The 16641-nt window shown below is 41.5% G+C and overlaps 2 protein-coding genes across 2 annotated transcripts; both read left to right on the top strand.

Annotated features, from left to right (window-relative positions):
* Positions 1-5745: 5745 nt before the first annotated feature.
* LOC111238274 lies at positions 5746-8830 on the top strand. The gene is made up of 6 exons (XM_022767705.1): positions 5746-5940; positions 6027-6292; positions 6433-6543; positions 7482-7623; positions 7847-7927; positions 8151-8830. The coding sequence occupies exons 1-6, from the start codon at positions 5784-5786 to the stop codon at positions 8453-8455; spliced, it is 1062 nt and encodes a 353-aa protein (XP_022623426.1). The 5' UTR covers positions 5746-5783; the 3' UTR covers positions 8456-8830.
* A 1602-nt stretch (positions 8831-10432) lies between these two features.
* taf5l (TATA-box binding protein associated factor 5 like) lies at positions 10433-15465 on the top strand. Its single transcript, XM_022767673.1, has 5 exons — positions 10433-10574; positions 11108-11249; positions 12235-12339; positions 12500-13260; positions 14146-15465. Exons 2-5 carry the CDS (start codon positions 11111-11113, stop codon positions 14941-14943), a joined length of 1803 nt encoding a protein of 600 aa, XP_022623394.1. The 5' UTR covers positions 10433-10574; positions 11108-11110; the 3' UTR covers positions 14944-15465.
* Positions 15466-16641: the final 1176 nt, after the last annotated feature.

The following is a 16641-nucleotide window of genomic DNA, read 5'->3' as shown; positions in this document are numbered from 1 at the left end:
CAGTATGAACTCCCTGAACGAAGGGTGGCTCCGATCGGCCAGAAATCTCTGGGCCTTGTTCAGAGCTCTGACCTCATATAGGAAAGGAAGGTAGGGCTGCAGCTAATGATAATGATCCCGGGTGGAGGTAACTAAGGACTTCAGTATTGATTAAATGTAGTATGTAGTAGTATGTAAGTGTATATGTAAGTTAAAAGGTTTCAGGCAGATTGCGCAAACGTTGTGTTGATAGAAATTAGAAAGTTAGATGAGAAGTTAAATAACATCCTCAAATAACACTCTCATCTCTGTACAATAAATAGGAAGCTACATTCAGGAGAAAGTTAGCTTAGCTTAGCACAAAGACTGGAAACACTCAGCCTGTCTCTGTCTGAAGGTGATGACATCACATAAGCAACTGTAAATATACTGTAACTAATCAACTCTGTCGTTACAGATTTTCTGCTAGAGCAGTGAAATATACTCCAAGTGAACCTCTGCTAACACAGACCTCCCTCTCTGACAACCTGCTGGACATCAGTGATGAACCTGGATCCTCACCCAGACTGTAAGCTCACACTGTTTATGCTGTAAACTTGCTAATTAAAGTCAACTGAGCCTCAGGCTGAAACACAGAAACAGATAACGTCTGTATCTACTTATATTTGATATTGTTGATCAGTCCAATCACTCAGGAGCGATACCTGCTGATCCTTTAGGAGACTGGAAACAAGGGGAAACACTCAGCCTGTCTCTGTCTGAGGGTGACGAAATCACCTTTGAGCAACTGTAAATAGATTGTAACTAATTAACTCTGTAATTACAGGCCTCCAAAGGTCAACTTCACTGTGACATCATAATGTTCTGCAAAAACACTTCTGGCCATTATTCAAGGCTGTAACTCAGGAACAGAAGGGGAGAGTGTGACCATATTTCCTGTAACTTGGCTGGTTGTTGGAGGAAACAACCACGAGGTGGTGATGCTAGTTTAATAACCTTGTTAATGTAATTAGCCTTAATTGGAAGTCACAGGTGTAATCACTTGTATCGCACTGAGGTTGTAGTTTGTGGACTGTATTTTCAATGGAGTCAATTTAACCTGTTTGTTTTTGATTATACATATGATCAGATACGCTTCACTTCAACTTACAGTTTTTTTCAATCGCTAACAAGCGCTTACCCATACTTCAGATACTTTTTCTAAACTCTTAACACAGACTCACACCTACAAAACACAATTGGCCAAATGGATAATTTTCTTTTCAAAAACACATTTTGTTAAATATATACTAACTCTTCATTTCAAAATAGAACACATCTTTCTCTGCACACACTAACTTTACCAAAACACTGGAAATCTGACTCAAAATGAAATTATTATGTCAAAGAATAACACTTGTTCTCACTTCACAAGGTACATGCAGTCAATCAAAGTACACCAGGTTTAAAAATACTGGCTATTGTTGACATTACAAAAACTGCATAGACTTTTATGTTTCAGTTTTACAGGTACTTGCATGCAAAACATGCAATCCACCGTTTTTACACTAATTTTCTTGGTTGGGAACTGTATGTCCACATGTAATGTTCACATTCAAAAGCATTCCAGTAAAAAGCAAATCAGTTTTTTTTTCCTTTACTGTTTACTACAGGAGCACTCTTTCACCAGCCTCTCTTAGTGAAAGACCGTGGTTGATTACATGGTCAATGATAGTGGCACGAATTTCATCACTGACTACTGTTCTTGCAGCCCTTGGAATGCCACCACAACGCATTGTTACACCTCTACCTTGCCCTCTCCTTGTGCCTGCTCTTCTCCCTGGCCCTGCTCCTCTCACTGCACCTGCTCCTCTCACTGCATCTCTCACTGCTCCTGCACCTCTCACTGCATCTCTCACTGGGCCTGCTCTTCTCCCTGGGCCCCTTGCTCTTACTCTTCCTCATCCAGACATTACAGTGTTTGTCTTTTTCTGTTTCTGTTTCCAAAAACATCACTCCTCAAAGTCCTCCTTTTACTGTATAAGTGTCAATGTAATAGAAAAAAATAACCCCTGCCACTGAGTCTAAGCCAGACTGGAATCAGCTGTGGTTGGCCCAGTTTACCCAACATAAATCAGCTGTGTGTCAATTATTCAATTGTTTGTTTATTATCAGCTGAGATATATTGTTTTTGAACTGATATCATTGCAGAAGCAGAGGTTTTTATACTGTATCTAAGGTTTGGAATATTGTTTTTGCTATTGTGGGATGTTGTGTGTTAACATTCGTAAATAATACAAAAACAATCCATAATTTTGTTGGGAGGTATAGCTTGTCTGTTAAAAAAATGTAAGCATTGTGGAAATGTGTTCACTGACTGCATATTGTGTGAAAACGACATGAAATGTGTGAATGGTATGGCCACAAAAGACCGATGCTGTGCTAATTGTGTTTAGAGTTTTGAAAATGTGACAACTGGTTGGACAAACGCTTGTTAGCGACTGAAAAAAACTGTAATAGAAAAATAATACAATTGATTTAATGATACAATTTAGTGTCATTTAACATTCACACACACACACACACACACACACACACACACACACACACACACACACACATATGTACAGTATATACTGTAACTGCCTTTAAATCTGCTGTTTTAGGTCTTCAGGTGGTGATTGGTTCGGAGGTAAGTGAAGAACATGTATTTTTGGATCTGGGTGAACTGAACCTTTAAGGATTAAAGAAGCTCCTCACCTCCATCTCTGTGAAGCCTGACATGGCAGAGTGTTAAACTGGTTATCTCTTATTGGCTGTTTGGTTCATGATGGCATTTTCTTGACTACCTTTTATTTCCTGTAACTTTTCATGTCGGAAGGATTTCTGCAACACATCCATGGCTCACCATCATATTTGGCAGAGAGACCAAAAAGAGTTGAGTCTTTCTTACCTGATGACAAAATATATATAAGGATATTTAATGTTCTTAGTTAGTTAATAGCAAATAACTGTTAAGTTATGTTTAGAAAAAATAATTTTGTGCCTTTCTGAATCCCAGGCGCTCTCAGGTCATTATGATTCACACGCTAAACCAAAAATACCAACTCACTTCAGTACTATGGGTAAGTGAAAAAACACATACTTTTGGATTTGGGTAAACTGAACCTTTAAAGCTCCTCCAGTGTAAAGGTCTGTGTCCATGTGTAGTGTGATTATAGATCAGCTCTAGCTTCTATATTAATACTGTGAAAGTATCAAAGCCTCAGTCCACAGAGAAATGCACACAGCCTGTATTCAGAAACTGAGCCTTAAAACCAGCCGTCAGGACTTCTGGAACTTTGTGATGTCACAACAAAGCAGTCACCAAGCCCCACCCACCTGGACCCACCATCCAAACCTTGCAGGATTTGGTTTCTGTGAGTGTTTTTACCTGAAATCTGCTATATTTTTATTGGATCAGTCAGAAAACAGTCAGCCAATCAGAAGAGAGGCTCAGAGCCTCCTCTCTTCTGATTGGCTCACCGACCTGTTGTTCAGTCCTGGTTCAGTATTGAATTGGCTGTGTGTTAGTAAACTGAAGGTCCAAAATGGCCGATATTAAATAAATAAATATGATACTATTAAATAAGTAAACACAATAATAAATATGTAATATGTAAGTGAGCCAATTCTTTGTGACTTTTAATACTAACATTTTAACCTTCTTTTGTTGAAGTTTTAATGGAATAATTTAAATTTGATCTTAGCCAGTACTATTAAAGTTGCTTCAATATCTTCTTATTTCAAAAAAGATTTTTTTTTTTCAACACCAACTTTTATTTCCTGTCAATTTTCATGACAGCGTTGGGGACACCAGGAAAGATAAAGATTCCATCAGGTGACTCTCGTCTCAAACTGGATCCAAAAGCAGCAAAGACGAAGCTTGAATCATTTGAGGACAAGAGCGAGGTTATGAAGGTGAGAGTGAAACAGTTCTGGGTCCATGTTTAAGTAGATGGACACAGCTTCAAGGCAGATTACAAGCCATATTACTATAAAATCCTTTGCTCCTCAAAGTGAAACATATCAAAGCTTAAAGGTATAATGTGTAAGATCGTACTACTTGATCCACCTCCATAGGGGGCAGCATTTCACCTTTTGCCCCTGTCCAGTTAATCATGTTGTTTTCCCCATGTTCCTTTATAATTTATTATGTATATGTGCATTTATTGTTGATAGTTAAAATTGTTGATAGCATTGAAACAAATTATGAGTACTTGTAATACAAACAGTATGTTTTTATTTACCTATAAAAATATGAAGGCAAGGGGATAGTGCATGACACATGGGTGTCAGACTACAGCAGCATGAGGAAGGGATGATGACATCATCACAAAGGCAGACTCAGAAAATACGGTTTATTGCCAGGTAATTTTTTAACTTACAAGATATTTGGCTTGGTGCAGGATACAATAAACATATTAACAAGAAATAACAATAAAAAGGTAAAATACTGCAACAGTCAAAATGATATATATACATAGATGCAGACGCAGACGCAGAAGAAAAGGCAGGTGCTGGTCCTGATACAGACAAACATGTGATAGGACAATTAGTTTAGATCATACAAGTTCTTTATATTCAAACATGACACAGTGTGTGTGTATAATAAATAAAAGGATAGATATGAATATACTAAAATATATACAGCATTATGCAGTGGATCCTGATCCAGCTGGTTCTGGATCAAACAGTTTCTTTGTCTTGTAAAAGAAAAGTTACTGATACATCCAGCTGGACAACAGCTGCAGGAACAGGCTGAATTCTACTAAACTGAAAGGTCAACATCGTACATTTATGCCACTTCAAGTGTTTGTCAGTACGGTTTGTCATTTGCACAAATGACACTTTTCGCTACAGACCAACATCAGATGTTACTCACCTGTCAAACAGAAAGGTTGCAGCTCAGCATCAAACCCAAATCTTTAGGTGAAAAACACCAGCATTCACCTGAGTCACCTGACACCCCTGTATTTGTATTTGTATTATTTTTAAAATATTTTTTCACATTTATTGTAAATAATTAATAAAAATCCATTCACATTTAAGCTACTTGACATAGATTATTTATTTGTATCTTGAGAGAAGCATCATTTCAGTTTTAGTCGCAACATGTTTTTCATATAATTCTTGTCACCATTATATTCAAATGTTTTCTCTGACCTGATATAATAATAATTTTTAATCTAATTTTGTGCCTTTCTGAAATCCAGGGCCCGTCACGCTTTACACCTGAAGTGTTAAATGAAGGTGGAAACATCTCGTACAGGTAATCAGAACATGTCTGTTTTGGAAATTGACAAAACTTGTTGTTTTATGTTTTTATCATTAAAGGATCATTTTTATCGTCTTCTTGAGGTTGCAAATGTCTGCCACACAGCAGGGTCATGCTAAATTGTTAGTGTGGAGCATCACAGTCCACTGCATGTAGGTGATAAAACAATTCAACCAGGAGAGACTCAGAATATTAGAGTAGAGAAATGGCTTCAAGCTAGGCGCTGGACATGACGCTGGAAGGTGAAAGGGGAGGAGGAGGGTCGCAGCAGTCTGCCTGAAAGGACAGCTGACAGCAGGAGAGAGCAGATTTAAAGTTTGACAACGACATGATTGGCTGATTGAGATCGTGGCGAAATATGAGAAAGAGAAAAGGTTGTGAATGAAAATGAGGCGTAAAGATTGTCTTCCTGATTGAACCTACGATAAGCTTCATTTCTCCGGCATACAGGTTCTGGGGCCCATGTCCAGGTGTGTTCCAGTGTGATTTGACTAAACTGGCGTTTAGGATGACTGGGGCGGGGAAGCTGACATACAAGGTCGTCCGCTGGGATCAGGAACTCCTCCGCTCAGCTGGAAAGACGGCAGCAGGTCTGCTGTTTGACATCAAGTGTTCTGAGGACGCTGTCTCTCAGCTGCACTTCCCACACTGTGAAACAGAACTTGGTAAATATGCACAGTAATGAGAAATAATTAGTTAAAACCACAGAGTGGAAGGAGTTTTTCGTGCTGACGGCTCTTTGTGTTCACAGCATCGCTCTCTGAGGCCCTGTCTGTTGTCCACATCAGTGATGATGGAATGAGCATCCTTAAGCCGCGGGAAATAACAGACACCCATGTGATTGTGGACATCCCTCACCTCTCTGCCTTTGGCTTGGTATGGGATATCATTAAATGGTTTCTAAACATCAGGAAACAAATTAGGGGCCAAGTTCTGCTGTTTCGACAACCGACGTACAAAAGACAAACCCGAAAACTCAATGTGTTTCTGCTGCCAGATGACGTCCCGGTGCAGGAGGTAAAAGCTTTTGTAATTACTTTATCAGTCAGTGACACATCACTTCTCTCTATATAGTTCCTGTAAGTTTGTTATGCTATAATTAATTTGATATAATTGGGATAATGAAGCCACTGTCTAATGTTCCAATGCTCCTGAAGGTGAAAGGGCAACTGGACGAAGCTGAGTACATTGTGGCCCCTTCCTTCTGTCACCTCATTAGGGGCCAAACGTACAGTCTGGACTGTCCTGAGGCCTATATAGTACCTTCAGTGAGTATGTCAAATACAATTGTCTGTTAGTAGTTGATAAAGTAAATGAAATAGGTATCCTGAGTATTATATGAAATTCTTGGCAAATGCTTTTCTGATTAGATAGTTTAGTGTAGCTCACACAGAATATCCCAAAATGCAATAATGTACTGAAAGCTGCACCAATGGTTTTTAAACTAACAAGGTATTTCTGTGGAGGGGTTTCAGAGACAAACCCACAGGAGAAATATCACCCAACTCTGCAATTTCCCTCAGCTCCTCCGAGCTGTTTAACTTGTTTTGGGTTTTTATTTTGGTTTTGAAGGTGACAACTCTCCACTTGTCAACCTTGTTTCTAGCAGCAGCAGCAGCAGCAGTTGTTGTAAGCTAAAAAGCTGTAAAACGCCACTGTCCACCATAATGACAGGATGTCATTGTGTTACTTATGGGTTCAAACACTTACTTATCAGATGGGGCATCCTGGGACAAAATCTTATCAATTTGGGGTCCATGTTCTAGATAGTGTCATTTTAGGTGTCCTTGATGTGAAAAAGTCGAGCCAAAAAGTTTCTAAATCTAGCGACTAATGCTCTAAGTTGGCAACACTGCAGACTGTAAACTTCCCACTGATAGAAACCACTTGCACTGATTCATTTTGAAAGAAAAACGGCCAATGAAGAAACTCCAACTCAGTCACACATTCAGGTGACCAATAATGGAATTATGATCACTCAGTCAGTCACGGACATTCACGATCAATTAAAACAATGAGCTTAAAGAAGCTAAAAAGATCAGTAGAGCTGAGGTGAGTCAGGTGACCAACACTTTTCAGTTTGCACAGCCATTTAGTTCATCGTTAATATAAAAAAATATATAGAAAATTCTATTAGTACAGCTTTAACTTTATATAGTCACTTAATATATGGTGAAGTAACCATGAGACATTGTTAATGATTTACTTTGCAGTATTTGACTTCAACTATGGACCAAATTACCACCCAACTTTTGAGATTCGGCTAAGTCCAAGCAAAGAGGGGGCGATGGTGAAAGTCCAAGACCAAGAGAAGAAACACGTCTGGGAGTATCCTGTTGAACTAACTGGTACAGAAGGCTTAATTAATTACTCATTCACACATTTGAACATTTATGACTCGTTTAATTCACACAATTCTTCTTTTGTTCTGCATGTAACAATTGATGTTTGTCACCGGGGCGCAGGACCTGTGCCTTGAACAGGGTTATAGATAGATGCTAAATGCTATTTAGTTTCCTGCAGAAAATCCAACTGTACACTTCACTGTCTTGCCATTTGTTTCTGGTTCAGATTTAAAACCAGCCTCAAGTTCAGCTCCCCAACCCCCAGCCAGTGAACCAGCCTCGCCCCCCGTCCCAGTTGAAGAAGGAGGTGAGATACACTGTTGAAAGACAGTCAGAAAACCTAGTGAATGTGCTCTATCTCATCAGGTCTAATTCCTGTCTTAAATCTCTGAATATGCACCTCTCTAACTTTATTTAATCAATAAATCATGGATCAAATGCAGAGTTCCCGAAAAGGATTACACAACGCTCTGCACTAAAAATGTTGAAATTGATTTCTAGCCATCCAATTAAAGTAACTTATCTTCCAGGTCGTGATCCAAGTGGGAAAAATCTACCAAGCAGAGGGGAGGACGAGGAGGAGCTGTTCTCTGCTCGGGCAGAGTTTATTGCCAGAGTGTCCACTTCTGTTCTAAAAGACCTGATGGATGTGCTTCTGCAAAAGAGGGTCATAAACGAAAGGGAAAAGGAGTCGATCCCAGCATTGCCCAGAGCAGACAAAGCAGAAGGCCTGATCGACATGGTGCTAAGGAAGGGAAATCCAGCCTGTAGACTTTTGATCGACATCTTCTGTGAGGTGGATCCGTTTCTTTCTGCACAGCTGAAGTTAAACTGAAACAAAAGTAAGAAACTGTTGGATGAACCTTGCACAGAAGACCAGACTCTAACACCTGGTGCGAGAAAACTGGAGAAATGTTTATAGCATTTATATGAAACTGTGATGATCCAAGACTCAGGCAGAAGCTAAACGCTGTCACATTATGTTTGTTTTTCAACAGATCTTTTAAAACATTTTTTTACTGTCCTGAGTAAAGGACTCCACTCATCATGTGGTTTTGTTATAGCATACTGTATATTTTATATGGCACACTTTATGTATCAGTGTAAATATATGTACAACTTAAAGTGATGATGGGACTTATTCTTACATGAGCTCAACTTGTATCAGTTGTCTGTCAAATTATTTTTTTATAAAAGAAATTATAAAAGATATTTTTCTATGTATTTCTTGAATGTAAAATGTGTCTGTGTGTAACACATACAGTATATATTGTATTTATGTGCATTATTTAATGTCAATCTGTTTGTAATTCTTCACTGCACTTTTCAAAGATGTTACCTCTTTCTGTTTTGTCATCACAGTGATGATTATAAAATTATCGCTGTCATACTTGCAAAAAGAATTAAAGTGGTCTTAGACACAATTATCGATGAGACACAATCAGGCATTATGAGAAACAGACATATTTCTAATAATATCAGACTTGTGTTGGACACACTGGATTATTCTGAATTGATATCTGAACATGGCTAAATGCTATTTCTAGATTTCTACAAGGCCTTTGATACAATAGAACATCACTTCATCTTTTACTCCCTAGAAAAATTTGGCTTTGGAGATTTTTTCTGTCAGGCCATTAAAGCTTTGTACGCTAATGGAAATAGTTCAATTAAAATGAAACACGGCACGACTCCCAGATTTGACCTGAAACGGGGAATTCACCAGGGATGTCTGATCTCACCTTTCTGTCTTTGCTCTGCAGACAAGTTCTTGCAACCCATATAATTAAGAGTAACATACAAGGCATCTCCATCGCTCGTAGGGATATCATTATAAGTCAGCTGGCTGATGATACCACCCTTTTTTTAAGAGATGCAAATCAGACACCAGTTGCCCTCAATATAATTAACAACTTTTCTAAAGCTGCAGGCCTATGCTTGAACATAAAAAAATGTGAATTGTTACCCAATATGCAGCTCTTTAATTACATATTGACAGTAAGATTAATAAAACTATTGATCAGATGCTCTTTAACTTCATCTGGAAGCATCGTATACATTCTATCAGAAAAAGTGTTGTTATGAATAATTATGAATCTGGAGGGTTTAACTTCCTGAACTTCACTACCCTAAATCATACCTTTAAGATGAATTGGGTCAGAGTCAAAAAAAACCCTTTTCACTATGGAATTTTATTCCTCAGTACATTTTCTCTCGCTTTGTTGGCTTAAGCTTTATTCTAAGTTGTAATTATAATATAGATACACTCCCTGTGAAACTATCTGAATTCCATAAGCAGGTCCTTATTTATTTCGGCATTGTTCTCACACCAAGAAACTATGGCAAGACTTCATTACTGACCGTGTTTTCAAAGACTTTGCTCTATAACGAGTGAACATCGTGCTTGGTTTCTTTAGACACCCTCCAAAAAACGACAAATATTTTTTCATAATACATTTATTAATAATATTGGCAAAATGTTTCATCCACAAAAGTAAATTCACGAACCAAAAACCATCTTTCATTGCTTTCCTGAAGGAAACAGAAAATTATATAGAACTTCTTATGTATGTCTTTTAATATTTTTATGTAATGTATGTTATTTACCCCTGGTGCTTCTTTTATTTATTTTCTTTACTGTACCCCTGTATACTCACTGTTGCTTTTGTTGTTTGTTTTGTATACTGTCCTCCTTTATACTGTTTATCAATTAAAAAACAAAACAAAAAACAAACAAAAAATACAGGCAGTAGTAGTCGGTCATCGATCGTTCGATAACGCGAAACCAGGCCTAAGTAGAAGATCCCTGCGCTACTCGATGGCGGCTGAGCGGGAGGGGGGCGGACGACCACGATGGAGTTGCAAAAACGAGCAGCGGCGTAGATTGAGCTGCGTTATAACTTCGTCTTCCTGTGTATAGTAACCAAGGACGGAGAAGCACGGCCCGATATGCAGTGAGTAAACATTTCCAACCGACGAAGCCACGGGCCCGGATCGGTCCCGCTAAAAAGCCCGGAGCCGCCAGGCCCGCTGCTAGGCGCTAAGTTAGCCGGCTAGCTCCGCTCAGGCACCCTCTGCTAATATGGAAAACTGGCAGCTTTAGACAGGATTAGTCCACGGCTCCAGTTGTTTCAGGCTTACAGATGATCCAACATCCACATTTAGAGCGTCAGTCTGGGCGTTTACGGCGTTTCTTTGCCCCAGTAAACACGTTAGCTCGCCGCTTCGCTAGGTAGTTAGCTACTGGGAAGATGCTGCGCCCAGGAGGGTAAAGTTACCATGGACAGAATTAACTGGAGTTTAAGTTCTTAAAAAGAGATGCACCGTCTTTTACAACATCCTATCTACCTGTAAACTCCCCGACTTTCACAGTTCGTGCTCCCAATGATCTCTGACGAGAGAGAAAGTGACGTACAGGTGTCTTCTCTGAACGCAAACGTCAGGTGTGTGACGCTGCACGGTTTTTTGTTGTTGTCGTGGTTTTCAGGTCATGAAGCGGGTTCGCACCGAGCAGATCCAGTATGCCGTGGCTCAGTACCTGAAGAGGAGGCAGTATGTGGACACCGACGGCTCCCTGAAAGGAGCCAAACTGTTCCAGTCGGCCGAAGAGATGGCTGCCAGCCTCACAGGTGAGCCAGCTGCACAGGACAGGTGAAGGTGGTGGAGCACCTGATGCATGCAGCTACACACAGAACATTTTGGGTTCAGTTGGGTTTCTTTTTCTTTAATTAACAGGTAAATACTGATTTGGATGGGTTGTTATAATTTGGGCTGCTTTTACTACCATCAGGGCAGATTCCACCTTCAGGTGTTTCCAGCTCATGGAGGCAATTCAGTTATACCTTTAGCACCTGGTCGCAGCTGTCTGCCAAAAACCAGAGTCATAACTCAGTCACTTCTGTACACACAGACATGATACTCATATTTTCTGATTCAGTGTGACTCACACTTTCTGAGGGTATCGTTTTCTCCGACGTCAATCATGAACAAACATCCACAAACCTGCTTAGAAATCATCTTACTTCCCTTATAACTCCAGAACGTCCCATCATGATTTTACCTTTACTTCAGTATCTAAGTTAATCCAGTGAAAGTTGTTTGTACATTTACGTTCTTTGAACGAACCAACAGGTCATAAAATACTACGACTATGAGCTACATTAAAATGCTGCCAACATTGAATGTACTACTACTAATAATAATGATATTAATAAGCTATAGTTCCATGAATGTGAAAATCTGCCAACAATAACGGACACAGTTCCAGTGTGAATGATGCTTATGAGACTAACAAAGCTGTTCATTAGTTACAAAGGATTTTCAGCCACAAGGACAGGAGAGGTGGTACACAACACGTGTGGAATTGAAATGAATGAAGTGTTTATTTTTATGTATCTCTCGACTTTAAATTTGCAAATTCCTTTTGTTGTATGATGTTGGAACAATGATTACAGGACACGTTTTCTGTAAACGTTTCCAGTGTTGCAGCTCTACAGCGTCTTCCTCAGGGTTGTTTTGTGATTTCTTTAAAAAGAAGATGAACAGGATCAGAAGAATATTTTACTTTACACTCTCTCTCTCTCTCTCTCTCTCTCTCTCTGTCTCTCGGAGCAGTGCAGACAGAGTCGGGTTGTGCCAACATCGTCTCTGCTGCTCCCTGCCAGGCGGATCCGCAGCAGTATGAGGCTCAGTACTCCAGGCTGCGCTCCTTTCTCTCAGGTACGACGTGCACGTCCCTGCAGCTGTCTGTTGTGCCAGTTAGAATATCTGCTCTAAGTTGTTTTGGAAATAGTTATCCATCAAATCATGTTTCCTTTTTAGATGCTACATGAGCTTGTTTTTATTGACACAAGGATATGTTTTATTTCCACGAAATTAGAAACAGAAATATCCTGGGCGAAGGAGGTGAGCAGCGTCCTCTACCCGCTCTTCATCTACCTCCACCTGGACATGGTGCGCTGTGGCCTGAAGGGGGCAGTAGACGGTTTCTACAGTCGTTTCCACAGTGCCTTTCTTCAGGACAGCGAGCAGCGTGCCATCATAGAGCAGCTCCGCCATGTTCTCACCGCTCAGGACGTTGCAGCCAATCCCAAGCTGAGTGCTTTCCTGGAGCACAAGTACGTGGTTCACCTGACGGAGCCGGCCTACAGCTACCTGCTGCGTTACCTGCAGAGCGAGGACAACAGCGCCCTCTGCAGGGCCCTCAGCACACACCTGCAGGTGGAGGTCACCGCCTCCAGGCGTACGGACTACCAGCTGTACGGAACTGCCAGTGGGGCGACCGCCACCCCAAACTCCACCTCGACCTGGGCGGGAGTGGACGGGGCGGAGGGCGGGGAGGGGGTGGAGGTCCCCGCAGGGATCCCGCAGAGCGAGGCGGCCCTGGAGGCTCTGCAGGACTGCATCAAGAAAGTCCGTGAGGGCCCCCCCTCGCTCACCACCGTGTGCTTTTACGCCTTCCACCACACGGAGCAGATGCTGAACACCGCCGAGGTCTCGGCCGACAGCCGGCTGCTGGCCGCCGGCTTCGACAGCTCCACGGTGAAGCTGTGGAGCCTCCGAGCCAGAAAGCTGAAGGCCAGGCCGCATCAGGCCGACGTGTCGCGCATCCACCTGGCCTGCGACGTGCTGGAGGAGGAGGTGAGGGGAGGGGTGAATGTATTTGGTTATGGAGCAGTGAACGTGGAAGTAGAGGTCGCAGCGGGTTCACTGTGGCGTTCTCCTTGTTTTTACAGTTTGTGATTGGACACATCTCATCACGGCTTCTTTTTTTTTTTTCATTTTTCACAATCATTCTTTTGTTTCATAAAATATAGAAAAACATTGTCAGGTTCCCGGAGCCCAGAGTGACGCCTTTAGATCTCCAGTTCTGTCAGAATAAAAGTTCTGAACCCTCAGATACGAAACAGTTAAAAGGATCAAACCCTCAGATTTGAAAAGTTTGACCCACAGAAGCTTTACTCACATTATTGATTCCTTTTAAATAATCAATTAATGTATTTGTGAAGTTTAGGGTTTTAATTCCTTCAGAATTTACAGGCTGCATAATGGAGAGTGTCTGTTACATGTTAACAGAAGTGATGTCATAACATTACTTATTGTCTGATCAGCATCAGTGTTTCCATTGATTATTTATTTATATACATTAATTAGTTAACTGATTAAAGCTGCAACCATCAGCCAATTAATCAATTCATCAATCTACAGAAAATTAATCTGCGACTTTTTGCTAATTGATGAATCACTTTGATTATCTGTAAATGAAAAGAAGCCTGAATTCTCTTGTTTCAGCTTCTTCAGTGTGAATAAATGTGATTATCACAATTTTTTGACGGATGAAACAGTTAGTTAGAAAATAATCAATTAACAGATAATTAATATAATTTGAATAAAAGCTGTAATTGATTGAATTGATATTTTCTTCCCATAATTGAAACTCATTCAAACATTTTCAAGAGACAGGATGAACCGTGTGGAGTCGGGACAGGTGACGTCAGGTGACTGTTTCCTCTTGTGTCTCCTCAGGTGGACGAGGAGGACGGCTCAGGCAGCGAGATAAAGACGCTGCGAGGTCACAGCGGCCCGGTGTTTCGCACTTCCTTCCTGACGGACAGCTCCGGGCTGCTCTCCTGCTCCGAGGACACGACCATACGTTACTGGGACCTGGGCAGCTTCACCAACACGGTGCTGTACCAGGGCCACGCCTACCCGGTGTGGGACGTGGACGTCAGCCCCTGCAGCCTTTACTTTGCCAGCGGCTCCCATGACCGCACCGCCCGCCTCTGGACGTTCTCCCGCACCTACTCGCTGCGGCTCTACGCCGGCCATCTCGCCGACGTCGACTGCGTCAAGTTCCACCCCAACTCCAACTACCTGGCCACCGGCTCCACGGACAAAACCGTCCGGCTGTGGAGCACCCAGCAGGGGGCGTCTGTTCGCCTCTTCACTGGCCACCGCGGCCCGGTGCTGTCGCTCGCCTTCTCACCTAACGGGAAGTACCTGGCGTCTGCCGGTGAGGACCAGCGGGTGAAGCTGTGGGACTTGGCGTCAGGGACGTTGTTCAAAGACTTGCGGGGACACACGGACAGCGTCACCAGCTTGTCTTTCAGCCCGGACAGCAGCCTGGTGGCGTCTTCGTCTATGGACAACTCAGTCCGGGTGTGGGACATCCGTAACTCCCACGGCGGGATGCCGGCTGACGGCTCGTCCAGCGAGTTGGTGGGACTTTACACTGGAAACACTAGCAACGTGCTGAACGTCCAGTTCATGGCCTGCAACCTGCTGCTGGTGACGGGAACTGCACAAGAGAAAGCAGAGCAGTAGCTACAGACGTTTGTGTTTGGGAGAAAAGGTTGAATGTCTCCAGGTGTGTGTTTGAGAATGTGGTCACCGTTCAGACTGTGGTTTCCTTCCTTCAATGTCAGCACCTGCCCAGGAGTCAGGTTTTTGTTTTCCTCATTAGTTATCGTCATAGAAAAGCAGCAAGGTTAAATATGTTTTATTTTTTGTAATCCTTAAGTTTCAGTCTTCAAAAACTGGTTTAGATATTCTTTTCTAGAGAAATGACCTTCTGTCCCTGGTGGTGTTTTCACATTACCAAAATGTCTTCACTAGACATCAGTGTTAAAGAATTCCTCAGTTTCTTCTTGTAGCTGATGATTTAAAAAGCGTAAAGTTCTGGGTCTGGTGCCTTGGTGATCGAAGACTGTTCACTCTGCTGTCATGCACAAGTTTAATTATCAATAAAAAAGCAGCATATGAAATGTGACTATTGGAAAATATTGTTCCTGTTGGATAAAAATATCGAATCTGCAAAAGAATAATTTGTACCTAAATAGAAAATGAAAAAGTAGAGAAAATACTTAAAGCTCCTCCAGTGTAAAGGTCTGTGTCCATGTGTAGTGTGATTATAGATCAGCTCTAGCTTCTATATTAATACTGTGAAAGTATCAAAGCCTCAGTCCACAGAGAAATGCACACAGCCTGTATTCAGAAACTGAGCCTTAAAACCAGCCGTCAGGACTTCTGGAACTTTGTGATGTCACAACAAAGCAGTCACCAAGCCCCGCCCACCTGGACCCACCATCCAAACCTTGCAGGATTTGGTTTCTCTGAGTGTTATTACCTGAAATCTGCTATATTTTTATTGGCTAACTCAGAAAACAGTCAGCCAATCAGAAGAGAGGCTCAGAGCCTCCTCTCTTCTGATTGGCTGGAGTATTCTGTGCAGAATGTTAAACTCTGCAGTATATTCTTGAGTTGCAGCTGCTTTATCACTATTTATGTCTCAAGACTGAAGGTACAATGAGAAGAAGAACATCAGTTTCATCCCTGTGTATCTAGCACAGAGAGGTCCAGGGTGTGTTAGCCTAGCTTAGCATAAACACTAGAAACAAAGAGAAACTGCTAACTTCAGAGCCCAGTAACAACAGGGGGTGGTGCAGCGTATGTCCTGCTTTAAGATACTAAAGTTTAAAGGGTGCTTTTAAGACCAAGAGGCTTGGGGGCGTGGCTGAGAGCGGTGACTGCTTTGTTGTGACATCACAAAGTTCCAGAAGTCCTGACGGCTGGTTTTAAGGCTCAGTTTCTGAATACAGGCTGTGTGCATTTCTCTGTGGACTGAGGCTTTGATACTTTCACAGTATTAATATAGAAGCTAGACCTGATCTATAATCACACTACACATGGACACAGACCTTTACACTGGAGGAGCTTTAAATATGTTGTAAAATGTTAATTTCAAGGTTTTTTAGGATAATTATTCCTCATAAAGAAGAAAATCATTCTAAATCAGATATTTGGACAGTACAGCTTTGGTAAGATTGTTTCATCTGTGTTACCCTCCATCTCTGCGATGATTAGATTTGGCCACGGCCTTATTCATGTGGTAAAACAAGATCAATTACGAAGATGTTTAAGCATCAAAAACGGTTTCTCTCCATCACAGGGAACAGGGTGGAAAAAGACAAGACAGTGAAAGTTTTAGAGCTCAGTTAAAAGACGCAAACAACCACAAAGAAA

The sequence above is a fragment of the Seriola dumerili genome, unplaced genomic scaffold (genome assembly GCF_002260705.1).
Source record: "Seriola dumerili isolate Sdu_G_001 unplaced genomic scaffold, Sdu_1.0 BDQW01001246.1, whole genome shotgun sequence".
NCBI classification, from domain to species: domain Eukaryota; kingdom Metazoa; phylum Chordata; class Actinopteri; order Carangiformes; family Carangidae; genus Seriola; species Seriola dumerili.
Note: the sequence above shows the minus strand (reverse complement) of the source record. Positions and strands in the feature narration are given on the sequence as shown.